General features: G+C 47.4%; 1 protein-coding gene and 1 non-coding gene across 3 annotated transcripts in view; both read left to right on the top strand.

Annotated features, from left to right (window-relative positions):
* Positions 1 to 27,348, top strand: part of MAPRE3 (microtubule associated protein RP/EB family member 3) — a 55,263-nt gene that overhangs the window by 25,519 nt on the left and 2,396 nt on the right. Inside the window, exons 2-4 of one of the 2 annotated variants that reach the window (XM_052648404.1) lie at positions 24,898 to 25,025; positions 25,983 to 26,128; positions 26,733 to 26,889. In XM_052648404.1, the coding sequence (XP_052504364.1) occupies positions 24,905 to 25,025; positions 25,983 to 26,128; positions 26,733 to 26,889 (424 nt within the window). In that variant the 5' untranslated portion in view covers positions 24,898 to 24,904. Of the gene's footprint in view, positions 1 to 24,897; positions 25,026 to 25,982; positions 26,129 to 26,732; positions 26,935 to 27,348 lie in introns of both variants that reach the window. The other variant, XM_052648403.1, reaches the window with a different exon arrangement.
* LOC128057072 (small nucleolar RNA SNORA62/SNORA6 family) lies at positions 13,959 to 14,108 on the top strand. Its single transcript, XR_008200257.1, has one exon. It is a non-coding gene; the product is annotated as a small nucleolar RNA SNORA62/SNORA6 family (small nucleolar RNA).

Here is a 27,348-nt window from a genome sequence, read left to right as displayed (position 1 = left end):
CATGTCTAGTCCTTCAGTGATCCTTATCAGAGTGTTTGGTCGTCTTGGCAACTGGTGGGTTCAGAAGTAGAGCTCTTGCCTCTGGGGTCCTTGGGCAACCATAAGAAATAGAGACTGAAGTTTCCCTAACTAGCAGAGACCACTTCCTATAATGTTTCCATTTTAAGCTCTTCACCTGAGGGATAGAAAATATTAATACCTGGAAGAGGGGCTTCCCTGGTGGTTCAGTGGGAAAGAATCCACCTGTCAATGCAGGAGACTCAGGTTCGATCCACGGTCTGGGAAAATACCACATGCCGCAGAGCAACTAACCCCTGTACCACAACTATTGAGCCTGCACTGTAGAGCCCAGCAGCCACAACTACTGAAGGCTGCACACCCTAGAGTCCCTGCTCCGCAACAAGAGAAGCCGCAGCAGTGAGGAGCCCGGGCACTGCAAGTAGAGAGTAGCCCCTGCTCCCCGCAACTGGAGAAAAGCCCACACGGCGACAGAGACCCAGCACGGCCAAAACGAATAATTATTTTTAAAAAATACCTGGAAAAAAAGTAGTGAAGAATTAGTTCTTACTTTCCAGTGAATTTTCAGGAAAAAGTTCAAACCCTATAGCAAAAAAGTTGTAAAGTGAGCATTTAAAACATTTTTTTTCTTGCTTGAACAAGTATAGATATGTGGGGCCCAAGATGTATATTACATGATATGTGATCCCTGACTTCAAGGCACATAACTGTTTGGAAAGATATTGTGGATAAGCTAAATGACAATATAAAGGATGGATTGATAACCTTAAATGCTGTGTGGCAGGCCACATGTATACTTAATTACCAAGTGAACTATGTAAACTCATAAAATTCCTTCAATATAGAGGGGTAAAGGGCTTGCCAACGGCTGGAGAGGTCAGAGAAGACAGAGTAATACAGTCAGCATCTATCGGAAAGGATCTTAAGAGGTCACCTGAAAGTAAAACTCACCTAGTCCAGCCTTCAATCTGGTTCTTGGCCCCACTAAGACATCCCCAGAGGGTATTATCCAGCTTCAGAACTTGCCGTGATGGGACTTTACTCCTTCCTGGAAAAGCTATGCTGCCTTTAGCTCCACTGGAAATTTTTTTCCAGTTGGTCAAAATCTATCTTTTTGTACCTCCAACACTTTGGTCAGAATTACATCCCTTGTGCCCACAGAGAAGTCTAATTCTTACTCTTCCCTTGGTAGCTCTTCAGGTCATTACAGAAGGTTCTCGGATCAGTCTGGGTTTTTCTTCCATCTCTAAACTAAACCCCTAGTTTCTCCATCAGATCTTCACGTGACCTGGATTTGAGTATATTCACTGCATCCACTATGATGGTCACTCTCCTTCAAACCTACCCCTGCTCATGAATGTTATTCTAAAAGTTTGCTTCCTGAAACTGAATTCAGTATTCCAGGTGTGGTCTGATAAGGGGAGCAATATTATCATTTTTTCATCCTAGAAGAAGGACTTTATAATCAGGTATCTGGCTTCAAACTAGTTCTGTTCTTACCAGCTCTGTTACCTTGGACAAGTTACTTAAGCTCTCCAAGCCTCAGTGTAGTTCTGCTAACATCTAAGAACATACCGAGTGGTGGGTGCCACACAGGACAATAGGGATATGGAGACTTAATCCCAGCCCTCAGAAAGGTCGTGGTGAAGTGGAAGGAAAAGATAATTACTGTGTTAGAAGTGCACCAGCATGTATAAGAGAAACTCCTAGAAGGCCAACCTAACTCAGCCCAGCAGAAGAGGGTGAGAATCAGGGAACTGACACTTGAGATGAATCTGGAGGTTAAGCTGACACTTTCCAAGTGAAGATCAGTGGCAAGGAAGGAAAGGCATTTCCAACAGAAGTGTGAACGAATAACACTGAAGTCTGACTTGGCCTGGCACAGTGCCTTAGAGCTGGAACGTGGGGTGGGGAGCGGGTGTGGTAATGGGAGGCTGGAGAGGCAGACGGGTGTCCATCATGGGGAACATGCTAGAGGGCAATGCTGCTGCTGCTGCTGCTAAGTCGCTTCAGTCGTGTCTGACTCTGTGCGACCCCATAGATGGCAGCCCACCAGGCTCCCCCGTCCCTGGGATTCTCCAGGCAAGAAAACTGGAGTGGGTTGCCATTTCCTTCTCCAATGCATGAAAGTGAAAAGTGAAAGTGAAGTTGCTTAGTCGTGTCTGATTCTTTACGACCCCAGGGACTGCAGCCTACCAGGCTCCTCCGCCCATGGGATTTTCCAGGCAAGAGTACTGGAGTGGGTTGCCATTGCCTTCTTCGGCTAGAGGGCAATGGAAGACATCAAATCAGGGGTTACTTCAATAGTAGTCTGCAAAGTAGTGGATATGAAGCCCAGAAAATGGAGCTAATGGTACCCTCAGCCCAGGGTACTCTCCATGTTGTGAGAAGTGAGGTAAATAATATACACAGTAGGTCAGGGCCACGATGGGCTCAGTCAGTGGGGTCCTCTTCCCCAGCCTCTGCCACCATTGCCTTTTGTCAGTCCCAGCACAGTGGCAACTCCCATGGAGCTGCCATCAGTTCAAACCCCTTACATGTTTGCACACTGTTTGCAGATCCTTATGTTCCCTGCCACATCATTTCTTTAGATTTGGTTTTATAAGATCCAAATGCAGAATCTCGTGTATTTTGAATGGTTTAGCCTCTTGGCCATTATCCCATTACAGCAATCTGGGATCCTGACTCTGTCAGCTGTGGTTGAGAAAGTGACAGAACAGGAGCCTCACCTTAAAAGGAAGAAGGCATCTGGGTACAATCAGGGCTAGCAGAGCTTCAGTGTAAGGGAGATTGGTGGGAAGAGAGCACCAGTCTGAGGCTGAGAGTCTAAGGAATGGAGAATCCAAAGGAAAGAATGGGAGGGAAGGAGTGGAGTGGAACTGTGAGCACCAGCGCAAGAAGTCTGGTTTTTATGCTATAGAATACGCATACGTGTGAAGGGCCCCTGGAGGTTTAGCAGGGGGTGGGAGGATTAAAGGGCTTCCCAGGTGGCGCTAGTGGTCGAGAACCTGCCTGCCAGTGCAGGATACATAAGAGATGTGGGTTCGATCCCTGGGTGGGGAAGGTCCCCTGGAGGAGGGCATGGCAACCCACTCCAGGATTCTTGCCTGGAGACTCCCAAAGACAGAGGAGCCGGCCGGGCTATAGTCCATAGGGTCGGAAAGAGTTGGACATGACTGAAGAGACTTACCACACATGGCTCGGGGTGATTAAAGCGATGTTTTTAGAAAGTTTGTCCTGCAATGAGGGGTGAAAAAGTTTAAAGGAAACTAAAGGCAGGAATACCATCAAGTCACAAAGTCACAGTTTGGACAACGATGATGTCAGAGAGACTGGAAAGGATGAGATGGATGAGAAAAATGGTTTGACAATTTGGCCAGAATGGGAGATGCTGGATTGGATTCAAATACATGTTCTTTTAATGTGGCATTTCATGGCTCCTTGCAGGGTTTGTTTTTTTTTTTTTTTTTTTTTTGGCATTTTAGTGTATAACAAATTTAAACTATAAATTAGTTTTAATATTTTACCATGAAATGTTTGTTTCCACGTTATCATTAATGTTCCCATTCGGTTTTAAATACATTTATCAATACTGCAGTTTGGAAGAAGAAAATTAGTTTTTCCAACCTGCTAATCTTGTCAATTCTCAGTTCTTAAAAATGCTCTGTGAGACTTTAATTTTTTAGATGCAGGTAACACATTTCTACTTACTTAGATGGAAGACTGATTTTACACTGACATTACTGAGTGAGTGTTTGTGCTTTATCCAGATAACAAAACAATCTTAAAAACGTACTTCAGTGATATCAGGCAAACATTTTCCAGGAGTGTACTGTGAGCCAGGTGTTAGAAGGTTCTGGGGGTCGAAATACATGGTTCCTGCTCAAGGAGCTCACTGCTGAGCAAGGGCAAGAAGCCTGTAAGCAAATAAGTACAGGACAGGATCATGTGAAATATGGCAGAAGTCCAGGTTCAAGGCCGTGCAGGCTCCTCGTGTCCTTGTTATACCGTGGCAGGGGGAGGGGATGGGAAAAGGAACAAGGGAAGAAGAGAAAGAAAAGAGTGAAAGCAGGGAGGGAGAAGAGGCAGAAAGGACAGAGATAAGAAAAACAACTTACACTTTGTTACACTTTATACTGTACAAAGTACTTTTAGATAAGTTGTCTCATTTGATTCTGCCAAGAAGCCTAGGGGAGAGCAAGAAATGAGACGAAGTTAGGGGATGGGAAGCAAGCCCCTCAGTGAAGAGGAGAGAAAGATGCGTTGAAAGTGCTCAGAGCCCGTGTGGCCTCGTGGGTTGTCCCTGAGGATGGTACCCTGCTGGTGGAGGTGGGCCTCAGCGAGCCTGGTTAGAACCCAGTGGGGACCTTTCAAAACCAGAGAAACCAGCAAGAAAGGGTAAGAAACACCACTCCAGGGAGCCTGAACCACCCAGACAGTAATAGAAGCTGTAAAATGATTATTTCGGCAGCTATTGTCTAAGACTTCTTGCTGCCTGACCACAAGTTTTTTCATTACTTCTCTACCCTGTTTTTAAAATATATATATATTTATTATTATTTTTTTAATTTATTGAGCTTTTTCCTTGCCACAGGAATTATCCATGTTTGATAATTTAGAAAATCCAGATAAACCCAAAGAAGGAAATCAAAATCCCCTATAACCCCCCACTCAGACAGAACTACAATTATTATTTTAGAATACACCTTCATGTTATTCTCCTATGCCTGTGGGTATACTTCTGCTCTGTAACACTTTCCCTCGATTTAATATATTGTAAACATCTCTCCATGTCTTTCAGTTGGGATTATGTTTGGGTACAGGTAATAGCAAATCCTAAAACAAACCAAGAGTGGCTTAAACAAACAATAGGAATATGTTCCTCATATGACAAGAGTCTGAAAGTAGGAGATCCAGGCTGGGAGAACAATTCAAGGATGTCATCAAGGAGAGCCCAGCTAAGTAGCCTGTTTTACCTTATGTCTCAAGGTGGCTCTTAGTTGTAGGAGAGGCTGGGAAACAAGTGTTTCATTTTTCTGGCCTCTCTAGTAGAGAAAGGCGAGGGGAACGGGTGTCGGAAGTGGGTGCTAAGCCAGCCAGCCAGCGAGCGATGCCAAAGAGTCGCTACATATTCTTTTACAGCACCATTGTCCTGAGCAGCTACATAGTGTAGATGTACCATGATTAGTTTAACAATTCATTGTTGTTGATCATTTCACTTGTTTCCAGTTTTTCTTTATTATAAAAGCTTTATGTGCTGTGCTTAATCACTCTGTCATGTCCAACTCTCTTTGCAACCCCGTGGACCATGGCCCGCCAGGCTCCTCTGTCCATGGGGATTCTCTAGGCAAGAATACTGGAGTCGGTTGCCATGCCCTCCTCCAGGGGATCTTCCCAACCCAGGGATCGAATCCAGGTCTCCCGCATTGCAGGTGGATTCTTTACTGTCTGAGCCACCAGAGAAGACCATAAGAGCTTTATGTATACCCATAATTATTGATTTAGTGTAAAATTTCTTAATTCTATAAGTAGAATTAAGGTGGAAAAGTATACAAAAAATGTGAAGGGCTTTTAATACCATTTTTTGGCCAAATTGCCCTTCAAAGAGATTGTACTGAATCCACTCTCACCAACCATGTTTAATGGAGTACAGTCCCCTGCACTCACAACGGCAGGTTTTTGTTTGTCACTGAGCTGTTATCCTAGGACCATCACGTGGATTTATCTTTGCACTAGCCCTGACCAGACTGAAGCACCCACAGCCTCTGGGAGCCCAGAGCAGGGACGCTGAGAACCTCAGCCAGCCCCTCCCCAGAGGTGCGGGTCTGCAGGGCTTCCTGTGCTTCCAGGTGGCAGATGCAGGTCCCTGTCCTGACGAATCCTGCAGAGGACTTGTAATGTTGGGCACGTGCCTCATTCATCTACCTTTATTTTGAAAGTCCTTTCTGCCACTCCAGAGTCATCATTTGTCCCATCTTAGTTCTAAGTCAAGGCCATCCTGGCTTGCATGGGACTGAGGTGCTTCTGGGGTCTGGCCTCTTTTGAAACAGCCCTACACCCCCACATCATGAGGTACCTCAGGTGAGGTGGCCTTCCATACCTATTTCATCATCTGTAACAGAGAGAAGGCTGAGAAGACAGAATTGGTAGATTCTGCCTGTTGGTGGTGGAGGGGGGATTTTAATCATATGAAGTTGCTTTTGGGACATGCTGCAGTTTCCTGGGGAGGCAGCCAGAAAAGTGACTTATCCCTGCACATCCCTTCGAGATAGTTATTAACTAGTCAGCAGTTAACCACTGCGTACAGCCCTCCTCCTCAAATGAGAAGTCATCTAGGGCTGAAAGAAGGATTCCTCTGGCCAGGTCATGTCTGTGCACACAGTAGGTGCTTCATTACTCATACATGGAAGCAGAGATTCATGTGTGAACAAATAAATGACTGATGAACCCAAGTGAGTCTGTGTTCAGTGAGACCAGGCCCCACCACCACACTACCGCCATCCAGACTAAGAGAAAACTCCAGCATCGTGATTCCAGGAAGGAAATGATAAGGATGCTATTTAGATGGTCCCATCATGACCTTACCTTGACCTCCAGAGAGGTGGCATGCAGAGTGTGAGAAGCATTGTCCTAAGGACACTGAGTTCTCTGAGTCCCTCTGAGGGCAAGCCACCTTCAGTTATTACCACCATGAGGAAAAAGAAAGGAAGAATATGTTTATGTACATGTGAGGTCTAAAAAAGACCTTTGGCGTTACAAGAATAGAAAGGCCGCCTCCCCTTGAGTGGCCAAAGTTTTGTTTCTTAAATCAAGATCCAGTTTTTCTCCTTGAATTATCCAGCAGTCTCTTTTTCCTAGAGCAGAAACCAATAGACCAAAATGACCTCGTTGAGAACAAGACATGTAAAAGTAGAGCAGCAAAATTCGAAGAAATACTACAGTGAATTGAAGTATGTGGGAGAGAACATAATAGGATTTCACTGGGGATAAGCCTGCCTACTGAGACACATGTATTTTCAGTGAGCTACAAACACTGTACAGCATGAAGGATCATCAGATGTAAAGGACACCCTGAAACCAAGTGGACAAAAGCCCCCACTAGCTTAGCCACGAGGGCTAATTCCCTTAAGAGAGCTGAGTAGGCAGGCCTTGCCACAGTCAAGAGAAGTCTGCGGTAGACTTGATGTCTGATGAGTCCCATGAAAGTGACTCATAACACCGACAGTTTGTCCAGATCTCACAAACACAGACAGAAATGTTTATGATAATTAGGTGAGCCCAGAGTAGGAGGCTGCTGAAGGGCTAATTTAACTCACAAAAGGCCTCTTCATATTGAGATTCCCGAGGAAGGGACTTGAATACCAAGGACGTGGTTAAGTTGTAAGTGTCATAATTTCAGAAAAGTTGGAACTCTCTAAATGGCCTATAATCAGAAGTAAAGAATTTACCTTTCTGGGATAAATCATGCCTGCATAATGAACTTTACTTGGACAAAATTGTAACTTCTCTTAAAAAACCTTATGCGCTTTGAGACTTCCCTGGCATTCCAGTGGTTAAGACTCTGTGCTTCCACTGCAGGGGCATGGGTTCAATCCCTGGTCAGAGAGAACTAAGATCCTGCATGTCACACGGGGCGGCCACACACACACACACAAAACACATTATGCTCTTTCTGAAAGAGAACAATAGCTAGCTAGAATCAGTCTTAGAGCTTTTCTCATCATTGGAGAAGGAAATGGCATGCCACTCCAGCACTCTTGCCTAGAAAATGCCATGGATGGAGGAGCCTGATAGGCTACAGTCCATGGGGTCGCAAAGAGTCAGACACGAAGGTCAACCGCATAAAGAATCACAGGGAAATTTTAAGATCCTTGAGGTTGTGTCTGGGGACTTGTGAAAAGTAAGAATTGCCTCCGTAAATCTTTTAGGTATAACAGTCCAGGTAAATTGTTGATTTTCCCCAAAAGAGGCAAACGAATATTGACTGTTTTGACCTAAAGGAACACTAAAGAAGCAGAACATGAATCGGTGACTGTAAAATATGCAACCTCAGGAGGCACTAGAGATGAAAGAGTATTTGTTCTGGTCAGGAAATTACTATCCTATTTATGACCCCAAGGTCGTGAGTAAATCTGTATCCCCACACATTATGAAGACTTTCTTGTTCAAGGTACGATGAGTCCTTTCTCTGTTATGCTTTTGACTGTTTTAGTCTTTCCTTGGCTTCTGATTTAAGAAGATTTTGTGCAAGTTGGGTAGAAATTTAGACAGGTCTTTCTGAACCTTAATGGATTCAGCTCCAATGCTCCTGCAATCAATTGGATGTTTGAAGCTTTGTTCCCCTTTTGTTTTAAAGTGAAAGTCACTCAGTCGTGTCCGACTCTTTGTGACCCCAAGGACTGTAGCCTATCAGGCTCCTCTGTCCATGGGATTTTCCAGGCAAGAGTGCTGGAGTGGATTGCCATTTCCTTCTCCAGGGGATCTTCCTGACCCAGGAATCGAACCCAGGTCTCCCGCATTGCATTCAGACGCCTTACCGTCTGAGCCACCAATTTTGTTCAAATTAAAGGCTGCCTGAACTGCCACTGTGATCCCCAAGTATCCTTGCTGAAATCATGCATCTAGAAAGATGAGTTCACAGACTTGGGTTATGGTATGGAAGCCATACCATACCAGAAGTAGGAGCCTGGCCTTGAGGGGCACAAACTTAGGTTTAAACTGAGACAAACCCATAATTTTTGGAATAGTCAGTCCAAAGAGTTGCTTGTATACTTGTGTCTTCTCAGCTCCTCCCCAACCTATTGCTTAGGTCCGCCACCTACAGAACCCAGTCAGATTTGTAGTTCCAGAGGACAGAAAAGTTTGGAGCGATCTCTGCCAAAGCAGAAACCCGTTTGCAGGTCAGGAAGCAACAGTTAGAACTGGACATGGAACAACAGACTGGTTCCAAATAGGAAAAGGAGTACGTTAAAGCTGTATATTGTCACCCTGCTTATTTAACTTATATGCAGAGTACATCATGAGAAATGCTGGGCTGGAGGAAGCACAAGCTGGAATCAAGATTGCTGGGAGAAATATCAGTAACCTCAGATAATGCAGATGACACCAGCCTTATGGCAGAAAGTGAAGAAGAACTAAAAAGCCTCCTGATGAAAGTGAAAGAGGAGAGTGAAAAAGTTGGCTTAAAGCTCAACATTCAGAAAACGAAAATCATGGCATCCGGTCCCATCACTTCATGGCAAGTAGATGGTGAAACAGTGGAAACAGTGGCTGACTTTATTTTGGGGGGCTTCAAAATCACTGCAGATGGTGATTGCAGCCATGGAATAAACAGACACTTATTCCTTGGAAGGAAAGTTATGACTAACCTAGACAGCATATTCAAAAGCAGAGACATTACTTTGCCAACAAAGGTCCGTCTAGTCAAGGGTATGGTTTTTCCAGTGGTCATGTATGGATGTGAGAGTTGGACTATAAAGAAAGCTGAGCACCGAAGAATGGATGTTTTTGAACTGTGTTGTTGGAGAAGGCTCTTGAGAGTCCCTTGGACTGCAAGGAGATCCAACCAGTCCATCCTAAAGGATCAGTCCTGGGTATTCATTGGAAGGACTGATGTTGAAGCTGAAACTCCAATACTTTGGCCACCTGATGCAAAGAGCTGACTCATCTGAAAAGACCCTGATGCTGAGAAAGATTGAGGGCAGGAGGAGAAGGGGACGACAGAGGATGAGATGGTTGGATGGCATCACCAACTTAATGGACATGGGTTTGGGTATAGACTCCAACAGTTGGTAATGGACAGGGAGGCCTGGCGTGCTGCGGTTCATGGGGTCGCAAAGAGTCGGACACGACTGAGCAACTGAACTGAACTGAACTGCCAAAGCGAGACTGTCATGAACAAAGCAAGAAAAGCTGAGGAAGGTTCTCATAGGGTTTTTTATAATCATCCAAAACTTGAACCAACCCAGATGTCCTTCAGTGGGTGAATGGATAAACCGTGGTATGTCCACACTTGCACCATTATTCAGCAATGTACTTGGACCATACTTTGCCACCCCATGGACTATACAGTCCATGGAATTCTCTAGGCCAGAACACTGGAGTACTGGAGTGGGTCGCCACTCCAGTGGTACCAGAAGTACTCCAGAAGCACTCCCTTCTCCGGGGTTCTTCCCAACCCAGGGATCAAACCTAAGTCTCTCACATTACAGACAGATTCTTTACCAGCTGAGCCACCAGGGAAGCCCAAGAATACTGGAGTGGGTAGCCTGTCGCTTCGCCAGTGGATCTTCCCAACCCAGGAATCGAACTAAGGTCTCTTGCATTGCAGGTGGATTCTTTACCAGTTGAGATACCAGGAAAGCCCCCATTTCTATAACATTCTTAAAATTACAGAATTATAGTGATAGAAAGCACATCTCTGGTTGCCAGGGATCAGAGTTGGAGGAGGGCATGCCTATGAGGGGGTAGCATGAGGGAGTTTCTTGGAGGTTATGGAACAGTCTGTGTCCTCGGGACATGAATCTATACATGTGATAACATATCTTAGACTGTACAACAGCAGCAGCAAAATAAGAGGGTGTGTAAAAACTTATGAAATCCAAATAAGGTCTGTAACTCAGTAAATAATGTACCAACGTCAATTTCCTGGCCTTAACAATTGTTATGTAAGATGTTATTGGGGAAGCTGGACGAGGATACATGGGAATTCTTTGTCCTATTTTGCAGCTGTGAGTCTAAAATCATTTTAAAATAAAGAGTTGACAAAAATTTGGAGGGACACTTGATTTCTACAAGGAGCACTTGGAAATCGCTTCAGTTTTTGCCAGAAAAGATAATAAAAGCTAACGCCCCAAGAGTTATACATTTAATGCAGTTTCTAAGCACTATAATTTCATTTGCTGTATTTTTGATCTGGAAATGATGCTCAACTATTTTAACTATAGTAGTGTTAGGGATATTTTTGCATTGTTACAAATATCTTGTATACGTGGGGGGGAAAAAAACCCCTTGATGAGCTTCTCCCAGGATGAAATAACTCCCAGTTCTCTTATGGAGCTCTTGCGTGTAGCTTCTACCACTAACCACATCCTCTTCTGCCTCCAGCACGCGTTTTGGGGTAAACTATTCAAAATCCGCTCCCTCCTCCCAGTCTGTTCCTCCATTGTCTTGACTCTTGTTTGCTTGATAAGCTGCTTCTTCAAGACCCCACTCAAACTATGCTTTTTCTAGAAGCCCTGACCCAGACAGCAGAGTTACTCCAGCAGCATGCCTTTCCTGCGTCTGGGGTTGTAGTGTAATGTGTCACCCTTTGCTTATTTCGTCCACTTGTCTAGCTCCCCGATTAGTCTATGAAATCCTCAAGGACACAGAGTAGGTCCCCTTCCTTCCTATAGGCCTTATGCCAGGCTCAGTGCCTGAAACACACACTCCACAAACGGTGATCAGTGAGTAAGTGAATCGGAGGCTCTGTAAAGTCCTTAGTAACCCTACTTTAATAGAGTAATTTTCAAAACTAAACCCCAAAAGGGGGTTTGGTTAACCGCAGTTAAACATAACAGTATATTCATATTTAAAACATTCTCCAAATGTTCAACTTAGTTAAGACATTATTATGTTGAATTTCTTGTTCATTCCCTTATTTCTTTCATGATGCTGCTGCTACTGCTGCTGCTAAGTCGCTTCAGTCGTGTCCGACTCTGTGCGACCCCATAGATGGCAGCCCATCAGGTTCCGCCGTCCCTGGGATTCTCCAGGCAAGAACACTGGAGTGGGTTGCCATTTCCTTCTCCAAGGCATGAAAGTGAAAAGTGAAAGTGAAATCGCTCAGTCCTGTCCGACTCTTCATAACCCCATGGACTGCAGCCCACCAGGCTCCTCCATCCATGGGGTTTTCCAGGCAAGAGTACTGGAGTGGGGTGCCATTGCCTTCTCCATTCTTTCACGATACCATGTTGTAAAACTTTAGAAAGACCATGAGATTGCACTCATGAGCCTCCTTAGACAGATACAACCTAGAATTTAAGGATAGGATGTGACTTTTCCAGATTTTGCTGAAAGAAGCAAGGTGGTCACCTCGCAAGCTGTCAAGTCCACCTGCCGTGCTGCAGCAGACCCACCGGCCTTGGTGACAAGCCCCTGATTTCTCTCCTCCGCATCCTCAGGCAAATCATCTGGGTCTCCATAATCGTCTTCAGGTCGAGATTCAGTCCTCACACTCCAGCATGACGACTCAGAGTTTCATCATTTCTCCTTGCACAATCTAATGACTACTTCTCCATCCAAGGTCTGGTAACTTCATTAAACAGGGCAGGTAACCTCCTCATCGAAACTGGTCGCTCCCTTGGCACCAGGGACACCACCTGCCTCTTCCATTTCCTCTCTTGATCACATCCTGTAACATTCCTCTAAGATTTGATCATTGGTCTCATGCTCATTTTTCAAAGGAAAGTAATCGTAAACATGTTTCCCATGTCCCAAATTTTCCATTTTCTCTTCACTTCTCTCTAACATCCTACCATCTTTAAAGTCTTAAATTTGGTGCCACTTTTCCCCAGAAGCCATTTAACTACTAAGGCCCCTCTCATCCTCTACACTCTCCTGGAGCACTTAAAAGCCAAATGCACTCGCACAAGTTAGTGCTTCATATCTTCTGGTTTGTGGAATCTTGTGCTGTTTTATGAGTTACTCTTGTTTCTTCAACCAAACAAAGGCTCCTTGAAGAGAAGACCCATGATTTAAAATATCCTGTGTCCTCATGGTACCTCGTGGAGGGATTAGCACATTACAGAAATGGTCAATAAACCCTTGCTGAGTGAGCAATGCGCTGCAGTAGCTTGGAAAGAGAAATATAAAGTAGAAAACCTTTGACATTTCCTTTCCTTTCTCCTAATGCTCAGGAGCCGAAATCGGGACAAGTCATCCTGCGCTGTGCTGTGCTTAGTCACTCAGTAGTGTCCGACTCTTTGCGACCCCGTGGACTGTAGCCCTCCAGTCTCCTCTGTCCATAGCATTCTCCAGGCAAGAATACTGGAATGGGTTGCCATGCCCTCCTCCAGGGGATCTTCCCAACCCAGGGATCAAACCCAGGTCTCCCACATTGCAGGCAGATTCTTTACCGGCCAGAGCAGCCCCATCCTGCACTGCTGCTGCTGCTGCTAAGTCGCTTCAGTCGTGTCTGACTCTTTGCGACCCCATAGATGGCAGCCCACCAGGCTCCCCTGTCCCTGGGATTCTCCAGGCAAGAACACTGGAGTGGGTTGCCATTTCCTTCTCCAGTGCATGAAAGTGAAAAGTGAAAGGGAAGTCGCTCAGTCGTATCTGACTCTTAGCGACCCCATGGACTGCAGCCTACCAGGCTCCTCCGTCCATAGGATTTTCCAGGCACGAGTACTGGAGTGGGGTGCCATTGCCTTCTCCGCCCATCCTGCACTAGCACTGTGCAAAATCAAGTCAGTCTTCCTGCCTCAGTGCCATGATGTGGGAGGAGCACAGGATTTGGGTGCAGATGGCCTGGGTTCATGGTCTGGCCTCACCAGTTGTTGATCTTAAATCTTAGTGAGTAGCTTGAACCCAGAAACTTCATCTCTTCATATTTAAAATTGAGGTAATAACTAAGGTTTTTTGGAGACAAATGCTATATAATTCACAAGAGTGACATTTGTGGTGGCAACATCAAGCACCATGGTAGATCAGGAGAGAAGCTATCTGAAGGCGGACAAGCCTGAAGGTACCCCTCACTGCACATCCTCATTGAGGGGGAATGACTGTTGCCTGCAGTGGGGGCAGGTAAAGTCTTGGGGACGTGAAGAATGAGAGTCTGCAGGAGAGGAAGAGACTCAGATGTTGAGCGTTGCCAGGTTTGTTTTGGACATCGTCAGGTAGACCTGCTGGTGGAAAGGTCAGAATATGAAATAAGCAGCCTGTCCAAAAGGCAAGGAGATGCACATTATTAGAGCTTGGAGCTGAGGCCGCTGGCTGATGAACTCACAAGTATAGGTGGTGTGCTATGTGAGAGGCAAGTTTTTCTCTAACACCACAAGGGTTGCTGGCCCAATGAGTGGAGTTTGATAATAATACTTGCTACAAAAGTATTTTTTTTAATAAAAGGCCAGGAAATAAAACTGGTGGATTGGTTCTGGTGGGGGAATTGGAGAGGGGCTCTGAGAGCAGAGAAAGGCCTGGGCCTGGACTGGAGGGAGAGTAGACTGAATGATTCATAGAATCCAGTTTCAGAGGAGGGGAGAACATGCCGCTTGGCCAGATGACAACTGTCAGCCATACAGACGGTCGGAAGAAACAGCCTGTGAAAAGATTAAGTGACATGATTTGAATGTGCCCCCAAAGACCAGAGCTGCTTTTGAAGCATGAAAGATCAGGAAGGAGACAGCAAGCCTACTAGGGCTGCAGACACAAATGTTCTCTACCCCACGCATCCCAGCTGCTGCTGCAGCCCCCTCCCTCTCGACGTTCAGGCTGCAGGTGGGCTAGCATACCCCTCCCCTGAAGTGTGCACAGAGCTGGACTGAGAGCCAGTCCCAACTGGGGCATCCTCCCAACAGGTATCAAGTTCTGTTCTCAGAACCGTCCCAGAGCCCTGTTCTGGGGAGTCTGGCAGCTATATGGGCTTCTTCCCCTGTGGCTCAGATGGTAAAGAATCCGCCTGCAATGCAGGAGACCCAAGTTCGATCCCTGGGTCAGGAAGATCCCCTGGAGAAGGGAATGGCAACCCACTCCAGTATTCTTGCCTGGAGAATTCCATGGATAAGAGGAGCCTAGCGGGCCATAGTCCATGGTGTCAGACACGACTGAGGGACTATCACTTCACCTCGTTTCTCTTTTCCTTGTATCAGAGGAAGAGGTCTTTTTCAATCTCTTGCTGAGCATACAGGGGCTTCAGGCTGCATTTGGTTGGATGTGGCCAGCAGGTGCAGCCTGTTTTCTCCTCTCCTGCTCCTTGTGGTCAACAGAAAGGCAATATGGCCAGAAAACCACCCTTTCTGAACCCACCTGCCACCTGAAACCCACACTGCAGTTCAGCTGCTCCCGTTTATTCATTCATCCAGCAGTGTTTATTGAGCAGCTATTGTGTCCAGGGCCCCAGGCTAGTACTAGTGAAGGAAAGAAACGGGCACCAGAGTGCCAGCATAGCTGCCGAAGAACCACAACCTAAAGCCACACCTGCCCCTACTCTCCCCCTCCTCAGGCACCTGATTGGAGCTCTGTGGGGAGTTTGCCAGGGTCCTGGGAAGAAGAACATGAGTCAGACACATCGATCATCCTCTGCCTGTCATCAAGGTTGCTCAACCCCCAAAGTGGGGAGATGATGAACCTCTGGTTCCCAAAGACGAGGTATCTTATTAAACCCACAGCTACGCCATGCTCAAGAGAATCATCCTGACCCTTCAGACCTGAAAACTGAGGCTTGGATACTTCAAACTATCGTGTTGGCCAAAGAATTCATTTGGGTTTTCCACAGCATGTTACAGAAAATCAGTATGAACTTTTTTGGCCAACTCGATACTTGGCTCAAAGTCTCACGGGCAGTGAGTGGCAGAGCCCATAGCTGAGCCACATCTACCATTCAACCTGGCTTCCCCACATCCCACAGCTCCAGGAGTCTGCTGCTGGTAATCTTGCTCTGATGGCAGATCCCATCATGAAAGTTTGTTGGCTTAAAAAGTTAAGTGTTTGTGGAACTTAAAGATCTTCAGTAGAGAGCCACTGGAAAGAAAGGTTTGCCTTTCTACCTGCCCACCGACACAGACCCTACGAATAATGATTAATTTTAGCAAGTGAGGAGTTCTGTGTACTCCCCTCCTGGATTCCCATTAACCCTTTGAGTAATGACCACATAGAGCAATCTGACTAGGACTCCCCAAAGGACACCTTCCCTGGGACAGCAGCTGCAAGGGCAGAGCCCCATTATGTGGACCTGCCTCTTTAGAATTCAGATCACAGTCAGCAAGGCGTGTTCAGAACTCCAGTGGCTGGGACCTCAGCAGGGTTCAGGATCTTGGGGAAGAGCTACATGACCTAAATGTGCAATGAGAACAGAATCCTGGAGCAGCTCCAGTTCCTACCTGAGCCTGCATGGTCCAGATCCCTGTCCTGGATCTGCTGGAGTGGGCGTGTTCCCCAGCAGCCCTGGAACTACTCCTTCTGCCCCATCTCTCCTTTTTAAATTCAGCTTCAGGAGGCTGAGCCTCCCCATGAGTCAGATCCTGGGTCAACCATGAGAAGAAGGTGATTGGCTGGGTCTGCCAGGGCTTTGTGACCCGCCAGCAGGGCTCCTCCAGTCCCTCAGAACCCTGCCTCCCTGCCTGAACTTATTGCCTCCATGCAATCCCAGGATAACTTGGGTGTGTAACCCAGGGGGCAAGGGGTAACAATATTGCAGACTTTCCAAACAGGTGACTTCAGCCCCCTGGGCTCAGGCAGGAAGGGGTAACCCGATGACAGTGGGCATTGCCCCATGTCAGGAGCAGGAAACATTTTGGCAAGCTCCTCAGAGTTCTCTCTCCTCTGATCCCACAGTGCCTGTTCCAGTTTTCCTGACCGGTAGGATGGCGTCTACAAAGCAGAATGTATGGGAAATCTGGAGTTGGGGAGGGAGCGTGGTTAGAAGCCCCAGCTTCAGGTAGCCCAGATGGTTTTTCCCAGGTAGAAAGGGCAGAGAAACGCACACTTCTGTGGTCTGTCTCCCTTCTAGACTGGCATTCCAGGATCTTGGAGGCCTAAAGCTGGATGTGTGTTGGGTGCCTGCTTCTCAGGAATGTGACCTTGGATCTCAGTGTCTGCCTTAATAATGCCGATAATACTGACCAAGTGCTTACCAGGTGCCAGGCTCTGTCCAGAACTTTATACACATTGACTCAATTAGTTCTTGAAACAGCTCTGTGAAGTGGGGACTCTCATTGTCCCCATTTTATTGATGAGGAAACTGAGGCCCAAAGTCAAGCAACTAGGAAATGTTAGAGCCAGGATTTAAGCTCAAGGTGTATGACTGGAGATCTGGTATTCTTAAAGCAACCATTTTGGAGCCTGCTGGAGGCAGGTCCAACACCCACTACAGGGCTGAAAGACCCAGTGCGTCCCTCATAGCTGTGGGGAGCAGAAGGAACTGGGAACTGCAAGGAGTTCTAGGGACCAAAGAATTAGAGAAGACTGAGCAGATAACCCCTGGGTTATCTCCAAGACATATTTGTGCAAGGTAGAGCTCCACTGAAGACTTAAAAAGTCAAAGTTAGATTTAGGCCAGTGATAAGGTTATTAAACATTAGAATGTGAGCTTTCAGGGTTATGCAGTCTTATTTATGATTAGGCATTATAAATGCCTAGCTCTAAGTACAGTCCTAGGGATCTGGGAAGGAACTGGATGGTCTCTAGAAACTCTTTCCAGCCACGGGATATTCAGATTTGGTCTTGATGACCATGTTGGAAGCCTCCGACTGCAGAATGACTGACAGCTCCACCTCTCCTGATGAGTGATAACTGTCTTTCCCATTACCAGTGACTGCATCGTGAACCTGACGGTCCTCGCGTAGGAAATGATTTTGCATATCACCAGACTAAACTTCCTCAACTTTTCTTTCCCTTGACCGCAGTCCTGGTAGCAGGAGTCAAGACCCTGCAGGGCAGATTGTTCCCAAGGCCATATCCTCAGTCTGATTCTTGAATGGGGTTTCAGGCTGGCTGGTGACATGCTACAACCCAGTCAGCTATTTCTCCTGACAGTCACCATGTGGCAGAGGCCAGGGTAGAAACACAGGGATGGGGGTGGAACAAGACCTGGCTACTGTAGCCCTTGGAACAGAGCCTGCCTCCTCTAGGTGTTGCCTACCGTTCTCTCAGGGGAGGTGACCCAGCCCTTGGTTACAAGTGCATTCACTGTAAGAGTTGTCTCAGATTTTGTCTCAGCTGCAGTGGTGGGTAACTGGTTCACTTAGGGCAAGATACCTGGGCGGATGCTTTATATACCTTCACCCCAAGAAGCTGGTCTGGCTTGAGTCTAGGCCTGAGTCAACCCCCAGTACAAAAAGTCATTGGAAGTTGGATCCATTGATGCATTTAACTTATGGCTCTGGGGAATTGGGGGGTTGGTTTAGTTGAGTCCAGAATCTTAGAGTTGACCCAATGCCCTAGCCAATTCCAGTTCGTTCAGTTCTTAGAGGGCACTTGGGTCAAGAACAAGGATTCCACTCAAGCCACTGTCCTGGTACCACCACGTTTTGACCCAACCAGGCTTCCTCTTTGAGGGATAGGGTCAAAGTCAGGAGCTCTTCCTTGTCTGAATTGAGCTATGGAGAAAGGAATTTAAGGATGGGAGAAACTTCTAAAGGAGTCTTTGCCCAGGACCTGGTGCCTGCTGGTCACAATTTAGCTGTATTTATAGGGCAAAATCTAGGAGAGGAGCATTAAAAGAAGGGTATCCTGCCCTCCCACCCCATCCTGACAAGGAATAAGAGAAAAAGGAGATGGGTTTCTTCATGACCCCCAGCAAGTGTGACTGGAGATCATTGCAAAGAGCCCTGAGTGCCTTGGTTGAGTCCTCAGCCAAAATGAACCCCAGCTGGGCCAGAGGGTAGCATCACCTGAAAGAATCAGAGCCAGTCCCGAGTGGAGACAAGGCTCTGTTCCACGTATCAGCTGCCCACCCTGCCACCCCACCCTGCCACCCTACTTCATGTGACCCACCCCCCCAATATATAGCCTGTGCTGTTGCAGTGTGGGCCACGCAATGCATCAGATGAGGACTGTGGTTCTAATACCAGGTTGTGTATCAGGAGTATATTTTAAATTATATAGACATAAAAGCTATATGTGAGTGTGTGTGTGTGTGTGTGTATCACCAAATATATTACACAGTCAACTCTCCATATTTGTTGGTTCCGTACCCACGGATTCAACAACCACAAATGGAAAATATTTGAAAAAAATTTCAAGAAGTTCCAAAAAGTAAAACTTGAATTTGCCATGAAACAGCGACTATTTACATAGCATTTACGTTGTATGAGGTATTATATATAATCTAGAGATGATTTAAAGTATACAGTAGGATGTACAGAGCTTATTTGCAAATACCATGTCATTTTGCATAAGGGACTTGAGCACCTATAGATTTTGGTATCCACAGTGGTCGTGGAACAAATCTCCCATGGACACTGACAGCCAACTATATCATATATAAATATATTTGTATATTACATATATATATACTATATATGAATATGTACTATGTTATGTATTATTGTTCAGTCGCTGAGTCATGTCTGACTCTTTGAGACCCCATGGACTGTAGCCTGCCAGACTCCTCTGTCTATAGGATTCTCTAGGCAAGAAAACTGGAGTAGGTCAGTTCAGTTCAGTTCAATCAGTTGTGTCTGACTCTGCAACCCCTTGGACTGTAGCACACCAGGCTTTCCTGTCTGTCCATCACCAACTCCCGGAACTTGCTCAGACTCATGTCTATTGGGTTGGTGATGCCATCCAACCATCTTATCCTCTGTCATCCCCTTCTCCTCCCACCTTTAATTTTTCTCAGCATCAGGGTATTTCCCAGTGAGTCAGTTCTTCACATCAGGTGGCCAAAGTATTGGAGTTTCACCTTCAGCATCAGTCCTTCCAGTGAATATTCAGGACTGAGTTCCTTCAGGATTGACTGGTTTGATCTCCTTGCAGTCCAAGGGACTCTCAAGAGTCTTCTCCAACACCACCGGTGAAAAGCATCAATTTTTTGGCACTCAGCTTTCTTTATAGTCCAGCTCTCACATCCATACATGACTACTGGAAAAACCATAGCTTTGACTAGATGGACCTTTGTCAGCAAAGTAATGTCTCTGCCTTTTATATGCTATCTAGGTTGGTCATAGCTTTTCTTCCAAGGAGCAAGCGTCTTTTAATTTCATGGCTGCAGTCACCATCTTCAGTGATTTTGGAGCCCAAGAAAATAAAGTTTGTCACTGTTTCCCCATCTGTTTGCCATGAAGTGATGGGACCAGATACCGTGATCTTCATTTTTTGAATGTTGAGTTTTAAGCCAGCCTTTTCTCTCTTTGCTTTCACTTTCATCAGGAGGCTCTTTAGTTCTTCTTCGCTTTCTGCCATAAGGGTGGTGTCATCTGCATACCTGAGGTTATTCATATTTCTTCCAGCAATCTTGATTCCAGCTTGTGCTTCATCCAGCCTGGCATTTCGCATGATGTACTCTGCATGTAAGTTAAATAAGCAGGGTGATTTATTTAACTTATATATTAACTGGAGTAGGTAACCATTCCTTTCTCCAGGGGATCTTCCCAACCCAAGGATAGAACCTGGGTCTCCTGTGTTGCAGGGAGATTCTTTACCATTTTAGCCACCTATGTATAAATATAACTAATGTATATTTATATAGTGTACTATATATATTATATAATAATACACATGATATGGCTATATATAATATAGAGATGTTGAGGACCCACAGGAAGGCTGCCCGCGGGTTGGAAGATCTTTGAAGCTCAAATGATTTCAGTCAAAAACTGGAGGACCAGTTTAGACCGGGACCAGTGCCTCTGCTTTTTTTCAGTAATCAGCACTTGAAAACCATACACAGTAAACAGGAAAAAAAAAAATCCCTAAAGTGCCTCAGGAGCTCCCAGGACCAACCTAAGACCACCCTATGCCTCCCAGAACCACCCCTGACCAGTTCAGACTCTGCCTCAGGAGCCCAGGTCCAGAAGAGCCCCCAAGGCTTCATGGAGAAATGAGTCCCCAAGCCTGTGAGAAGCCTTGTCCCCTCTGCATTCAGGTCCTGCAGGCCTCTGCACACCTCCTCCCCCCGAAGGCCTGGCAGGGTCTGACCATTCATATTAGGGTCGTTCAAATCCGCTCTCCAGCTCTGCACGCTCTTCTCCGTCCTCTCTTCCTGGAGCACCTACTGTTTTTACCACACTTTGGGGCATTTGGTTATATTGTTCTCCTGTATGTTGGTCTCCCAGTAAGACTAAACTTTTTGAGGATGGGGCAAATCTATTTCTCAGAGTTCCTAATTAAATACTCATCAAAATACAATACCGTTGCCTTGACACTCCCCACCTGCCTCCCCAGTCAAGTCTGGGACCCTCCCCACATGCCTCCCTAGTCAGGTCTGATGTCCACATACTCCTGCCTTGCCTGCTGAGGTTACTTTAGGTGAGCTCCCTGGAAACCAAGAGGCACTCTCCCAACTCCAATCTCTGTGATTATTGTTCATTGAGAATTATCTAGAACCCCAAAGTGAATGAAACAGCCTGGTCACTGAGGAGTTTACAGTCAGGTAGAAGGGGCAGACACACAAGTGGTTTCAAGAGAATGGAATTAATGGCATTGATTGAGTATGCTCAGGGCGACAGACACAGAGCAGGGTCATGTCTCCCTGCGCAGCGGCCCAGAGAACATTTCCTAGAGGAGGTAGAGCCCCAGCTAAGTCCTGAAGGTTGAGTTGGGCAGGGAGGGTCCAGGCCAGAAGGTGATATAAGAGGATTCAGAAAGAAGAGAGAAGGTGTCACTCAATCATTCAACAAATTTGCTCAATACCTTCCTTCCCTGTGACAGGCCTAGAAACACCACTCCTGGCTTTGAGGTGCTTACTGATGAGAGAAGCAGGCATTTCAACAAGTCCAGTGGTTAGTGCAATGGTCAGATTACAGGGTAGTGGTTCAGAACCACTATGTAAGAGGATACTCAAGTGCAGTCAAAATTACCCTCAGAAATCTCCGCAATTGTCAGCTCCTGAGTCCTTGGAAGCTCCCAAGACAATAATTTTTGTTTCCCTTGGCTTTCCAGCCCTATCTTGGCCTTCCTTCCTTTAGGCAATGAAGGACAAAGTCTATTTTTAAAAGGAGGAAGGAGGGAGGTGGGAGGGGGGTTCATGTTTGGGAACGCATGTATACCCGTGGTGGATTCATGTCAATGTATGGCAAAACCAATACAGTATTGTAAAGTAAAATAAAGTAAAAATAAAAAAAGAGGAAGGACTAGGAATATACAGGAGGGTGTCCTTTTTTTTTTTTTTTCCAAAAAATGTATTGAAATTAAATGTGCATCTAGTGAAGTTGCATTGTCTATACTTGGTGGGGCTGTGGGGGAGCACAGCCCAGCAGATGCCAACTGAGCCTCCTTTCTAAAACAGCTTCTCTAATTTGACTGTGTCTGTAGACCCTCTTGGTCAAGTGCAGATTCTGACTCAGTAGGTCAAAGGCAAAGCTCAAAAACAGGAATTTCTAACTTGAAATCTCTAACAATCTGATGCCCACAGAGCACCAATGGTGCACCAGGGACCACAGTTTGAGAGCCTTTCACCTTCATGCCTTGGAGAAGGAAGTGGCAACCCACTCCAGTGTTCTTGCCTGGAGAACCCCAGGGACGGGGGAGCCTCGTGGGCTGCCATCTATGGGGTCGCACAGAGTCAGACACAACTGAAGCGACTTAGCAGCAGCAGAGCAGAGAATGAATGAACTGTGGGGGTGGGACTGCATTCCAGGCAGAAGGTGAGTAGAGAGCTGCCCATGACTCCCAACCAGGGGACCAGAGAAGAAGACAGGGCTGGAGAGGGAGGGCCCATTGATGAGCTTGACAAGTGGTGGGAAGCAGGTCACGTTACAAGAACAGATGCCCTCTGGATGGGGAAGTTGGGTGGGTGTATTCTTCCTTCAGGGAGACACTTTGCATGTTAAACCTAAAAAATACTCTTCACTCCAGAAATACGTACTCTCCCAATTCTGGGAATATGCAGTCCTGTTTCTCCATTTCTGATAAAAGACCTAGTTACAAGAAAGTTTTCCCTCTTAACAGTAATAAACAGCAACCGACACTTGACCTCTGTGGGGGGTGATGAGGGGAGGGTAAGGACATGCTCACACCCACTGGCCCGAGAGGGGGCGCCTCTGCTCAGCTCCAGCTGTAGGTTGCTGCACGGGAACACGGACTCAGGGTTGCCAAAAGAAGCCAGAAATCCCAATTTGCTTGTGTGGAACATCCCAACTTTAAAATCTTGAGTTCAGTTCTGTTCCAGAAAAATCTTGAGTACTAACTCAAAAATGTTTCCAACACTGTGAGTGCTAAACCGTTCAAGTCTGCAAGGCAAGTCCGGCCACTGGGTGTCTCGTTTGTGACCTCTCATTTGTGACCGCTCGTTTGTGTCTCTAGCTTGTTTGTGACTAGCTCATTTGTGAGCTAGGGGTTGGAGAGACCAGGGCTGCTTTCCAAGAGTCTGAGTGCAGCAGTGTCAGCGATGGACTAAAGCAAGGGAGAGCCTGGAGGCTGACGGGCCCCCTAGGAGGCTCTTGCTCGCCTTGGCCAGAGAGAATGGATATGCAGAAACCCCAAGGCAGCAGGCACATTGGAGAGCAATGCTGACTTGCTGAATGATGGACTTTGAGGATGAAGGGGAGGAGCTATCTGGACTGACCCCACAGGTTTCCAGCATGGGTGATGGGGTGACTGGTAGTGACATTCACTGGGATAACAAATACAGAAGCAGAGCCTGTATTAAGGGAAGTTTCTGTATAAGCGAAATCCAGGTGTCTGTGGATCCATCAGCAAGCCACAGGAATATAGTTTGAAGTCAGAGCAGATGTGAAGATGACTCAGCTTTCTAGAACCCAAATCTGGTCAAATCTGCTTAAAATCCTCTAATGGCTTCCCTTGTTTAAACAGACTCCTCCTCATGGTAAACAAAGCCCTGGGCAACCAGCCCCTTCCGGCCTCTTTGTACCACACCCCAACATGAACACCATTTCCCCTGCCTGCTGAACAACTCAGAGTCCCAGCAATAAGCCATAACTTTGTTCTTGCTAGTCCTGGGGCCTGCACAGCTCTTCCACCCCATCCCCCATACATTCAGAAAATTCCTACCCCTTTCAGTCTGTTCTGAAGTCTTCGCTGACCCTGTCAAGCAGAAAAGGTCACCCCTTTCTTTGTGCCACCCCTGAACTCTGCTTGTCCTGCTCTTCCTGCCCCATCACTCCCTGCTCTGGACATCTGCCTGTCTGTAAATTCTTTGGAGGCAGAGACCACTTCTGACTTCACCACTTCTTAGCGCAGGTCCATTGTATAGTGTGTGTGTGTGTGTGTGTGTGTGTGCGCGCGCGCGCGCGCGCGCACTCAGTCATGTCCAACTTTGCAACTCCATGGACTGCAGCATGCCAGGCTTCCCTGTCCTGCAGTATCTCCCAGAGTTTGCTCAAACTCATGTCCATTGAGTCAGTGATGTTATCTAACGGTCTCATCCTCTACCGCCCCCTTCTCCTGTTGCCCTCAATCTTTCCCAGCATCAGGGTCTTTCCTGCTGAGTCGGCTCTTCGCATCAGGTGCCCAAAATATTGGAACTTATGGGGTTGCAAAGAGTTGGACACAACTGAGCAACTGAGTAACAACAAAGTGGTAAAGAATCTGCCTGCCAGTGCAGGAGACACAAGAGACACAGGTTCAATTCCTGGGTTCGAAAGATCCCGTAGAGTAGGGAGTGGCGCCCCACTCCAGTATTCTTGCCTGGAAAATTCCGTGGACAGTCAGACACAGCAGAGCACACACACGCACCCTGTATAGTGTGTGTGTGTGCTCCGTCGTGTCTGACTCTGTGGCCCCATGGACTATAGCCTGCCAGGCTCCTCTGTATGTAGGATTCTCCACACAAGAATACTAGAATGGGTTGCCATTCCCTTCTCCAGGAGATCTTATAGTAGGTACTCACCAGATGTTCAATGGTGAGTAAGTACCCCTTCTCCAGGAGGTAAGCTGCTAGTCTAGAGGAAGATGCTTCTCGTTTTTCCAGGGACCCTCCAGCCCCTTCTCTCCTTTGGGCCCAAGAACAGCACAAGGCCCCCAGGAGCTGACCTTGCCTTTCCTCTTTCTTTGCAGCTGGGGCATGGCCGTCAATGTGTACTCCACATCTGTGACCAGTGAAAATCTGAGTCGCCATGATATGCTTGCATGGGTCAACGACTCCCTGCACCTCAACTATACCAAGATAGAACAGCTCTGCTCAGGTTGGAGGCTGGGAACGGGGAAGGGGGGCTACGGAGGGGAGGGCAGCGAAGGCGGGAGGCAGAACAGCCTCAGTGGACATTGAGGATTAAGGAGACCTGCAGAGCCCTCAACTAGCCAAGGTTCTGGAGTTGAAGGAAGGAAATGGGGGTCTCCATGTGGTGGAAAAGGTCCAAAGCAAAGAGCAGCAGAAGTACAGTGCAGGGCTGCAGGAGAGGCAAGCAGTGAACCTGAGATCACCGGCACCAGGTCCAGCCCAGCCACTCAGGAGGTCCCGGTCTCAGCTCTTCCTGTAGTGCAACCCTGGGCAAGTCAGCACCCCTCTCTAGGTCTCAGTTTTGCGGTCCATAAATGGAGATGACATCAGCTGTGTAAGTAGGGTTGCTGTTAGGACTGAATGCCATACATGCAGTGTTTGATATGGTGTGTGCATGCTAAGTCGATTCAGTCATGTCCTACTCTTTGCAACCCTGTGGACTGTAGCCCACCAGGCTCCTCTGTCCATGGGGTTTGAGTGGGTTGCCATGCCCTCTTCCAGTAGATCTATCCAACCCAGGGATCAAACCTGCATCTCCTGCACTGCAGGCGGATTCCTTAACCCCTGAACCACCAGGGGAAGCCCATGTTTGATATGGTGCTGGTACCTCATTGTATCATTATATAGTCATTGCTCCCATTCTTGGGAATTCTGGTTGTGCCTATCCTGCAAGTATTGTAGAAAGAAATGGCAACCCACTCCAGTCTTCTTGCCTGGAGAATTCCATGAACAGAGGAGCCTGGCAGGCTGCAGTCCATGGAGTCACAGAGAGTTGGACATGACTGAGTGACTTTCACTTCACTATTGTGCAAGTATGACTGGCCCTGGCCCCAAAGAAAGAGAAGAGGAGATGGGGAGGTTTGGGGGAGTAGCCCCAGTGGGCCCAGGAAAGTGGAAGCAAGCTGCCCATGTTGCTCCGCAGGGGCAGCCTACTGCCAGTTCATGGACATGCTCTTCCCTGGCTGCGTGCACTTGAGGAAGGTGAAGTTCCAGGCCAAGCTAGAGCACGAATACATCCATAACTTCAAGGTGCTGCAAGCAGCTTTCAAGAAGATGGGTGTTGACAAAGTAGGTGCCTGTGCTCTGAGGGTCCCCCGAGGAGCTCTGTGACCCCAGGGAAGAAGATGGCCCGCAGCAGGGGCCGCTGGGGTTCTTCCAGCTCTGATGCCACTTTCCACCCACTGCCTCTCCAGGGGGAGTGCTTCCCCAGCTCAAGGCTCAGTGGAAAACCCCACAACATTTGACACCCCATCCTGACCGCATTCCCATCCCTTCCTCCTCTCTGGATCCTACACTTGAGCCTCTCGGTGTACTGCTTCTGTAAAGTTCCTCCTCTGTAGGGCCCAAGAAGTCTCTTGGCTCACTGCTGCCTCGATGGCCCAGGACCCCGGTTCCAGCAACCCCCACCCCACGTGCAGGGAGCAGCACCAAGGGACATCTCCCCACGTACTTCCTCCTGTGTCTGGAGGAAAGGGCTGTCTCTGGACCCTGGGCGGGGGGCTCTGGAGCCTACACATTGGCTCTGTCGGCACGGGAGGGGGGCAGCCCCGGAGAAGGTGGGGCCACTGCAGCCCCAGGGCTGGCCTTCCTGACAGCAGCAGCCCTCCCTCAAAGGACGGCAGCTGTGCAGCAGCCGGAGGTTAAAGTTCTCTGCTTCTGTGGTCTATTTCAGATCATTCCTGTAGAGAAATTAGTGAAAGGAAAATTCCAAGATAATTTTGAGTTTATTCAGTGGTTTAAGAAATTCTTTGACGCAAACTATGATGGAAAGGATTACAACCCTCTGCTGGCGCGGCAGGGCCAGGACGTAGCACCACCTCCTAACCCAGGTGATCAGATCTTCAACAAATCCAAGAAACTCATTGGCACAGCAGGTAATGTGCCCGAGCTGGGGAGAGGGTGTGGGGGGCCGGGCCGGCGGGGCTCTACAGCCAGGACCGCCCCCTGGGCCACCGGCCCGCCCGGCCCCCGCCAGCCTAAAGGAGACTGTTATCACGGAGTTCAGATGACGCCGCCTGCTGCCCACTTAGACCAGGGGGAGTCACAGTGGGAGGAGAGCCCCTGGAGCCCGCTCAGGTGGCTGCTGGTGGTGGGAGACCCAAGCCACTTCTTCCTGCCGCCCAAGCTAACTCGCTGACCTTGAGGTGATGGGGCAGCCCATGGCACAGTTCCTGTGTCCAGGTCATCTCGGCCAAGGACCTGGGGCTGGCACAAAGGACTCCTTCTGCCCTCTGCCCACCTGATTCCCCGGGGATGGGAGTTTGCCCAGCTGGACCAAATCTTCCCAC

The sequence above is a fragment of the Budorcas taxicolor genome, chromosome 11, assembly GCF_023091745.1.
Source record: "Budorcas taxicolor isolate Tak-1 chromosome 11, Takin1.1, whole genome shotgun sequence".
Lineage (NCBI taxonomy): Eukaryota > Metazoa > Chordata > Mammalia > Artiodactyla > Bovidae > Budorcas > Budorcas taxicolor.
This window is presented reverse-complemented; position numbering and strand designations above follow the sequence as displayed.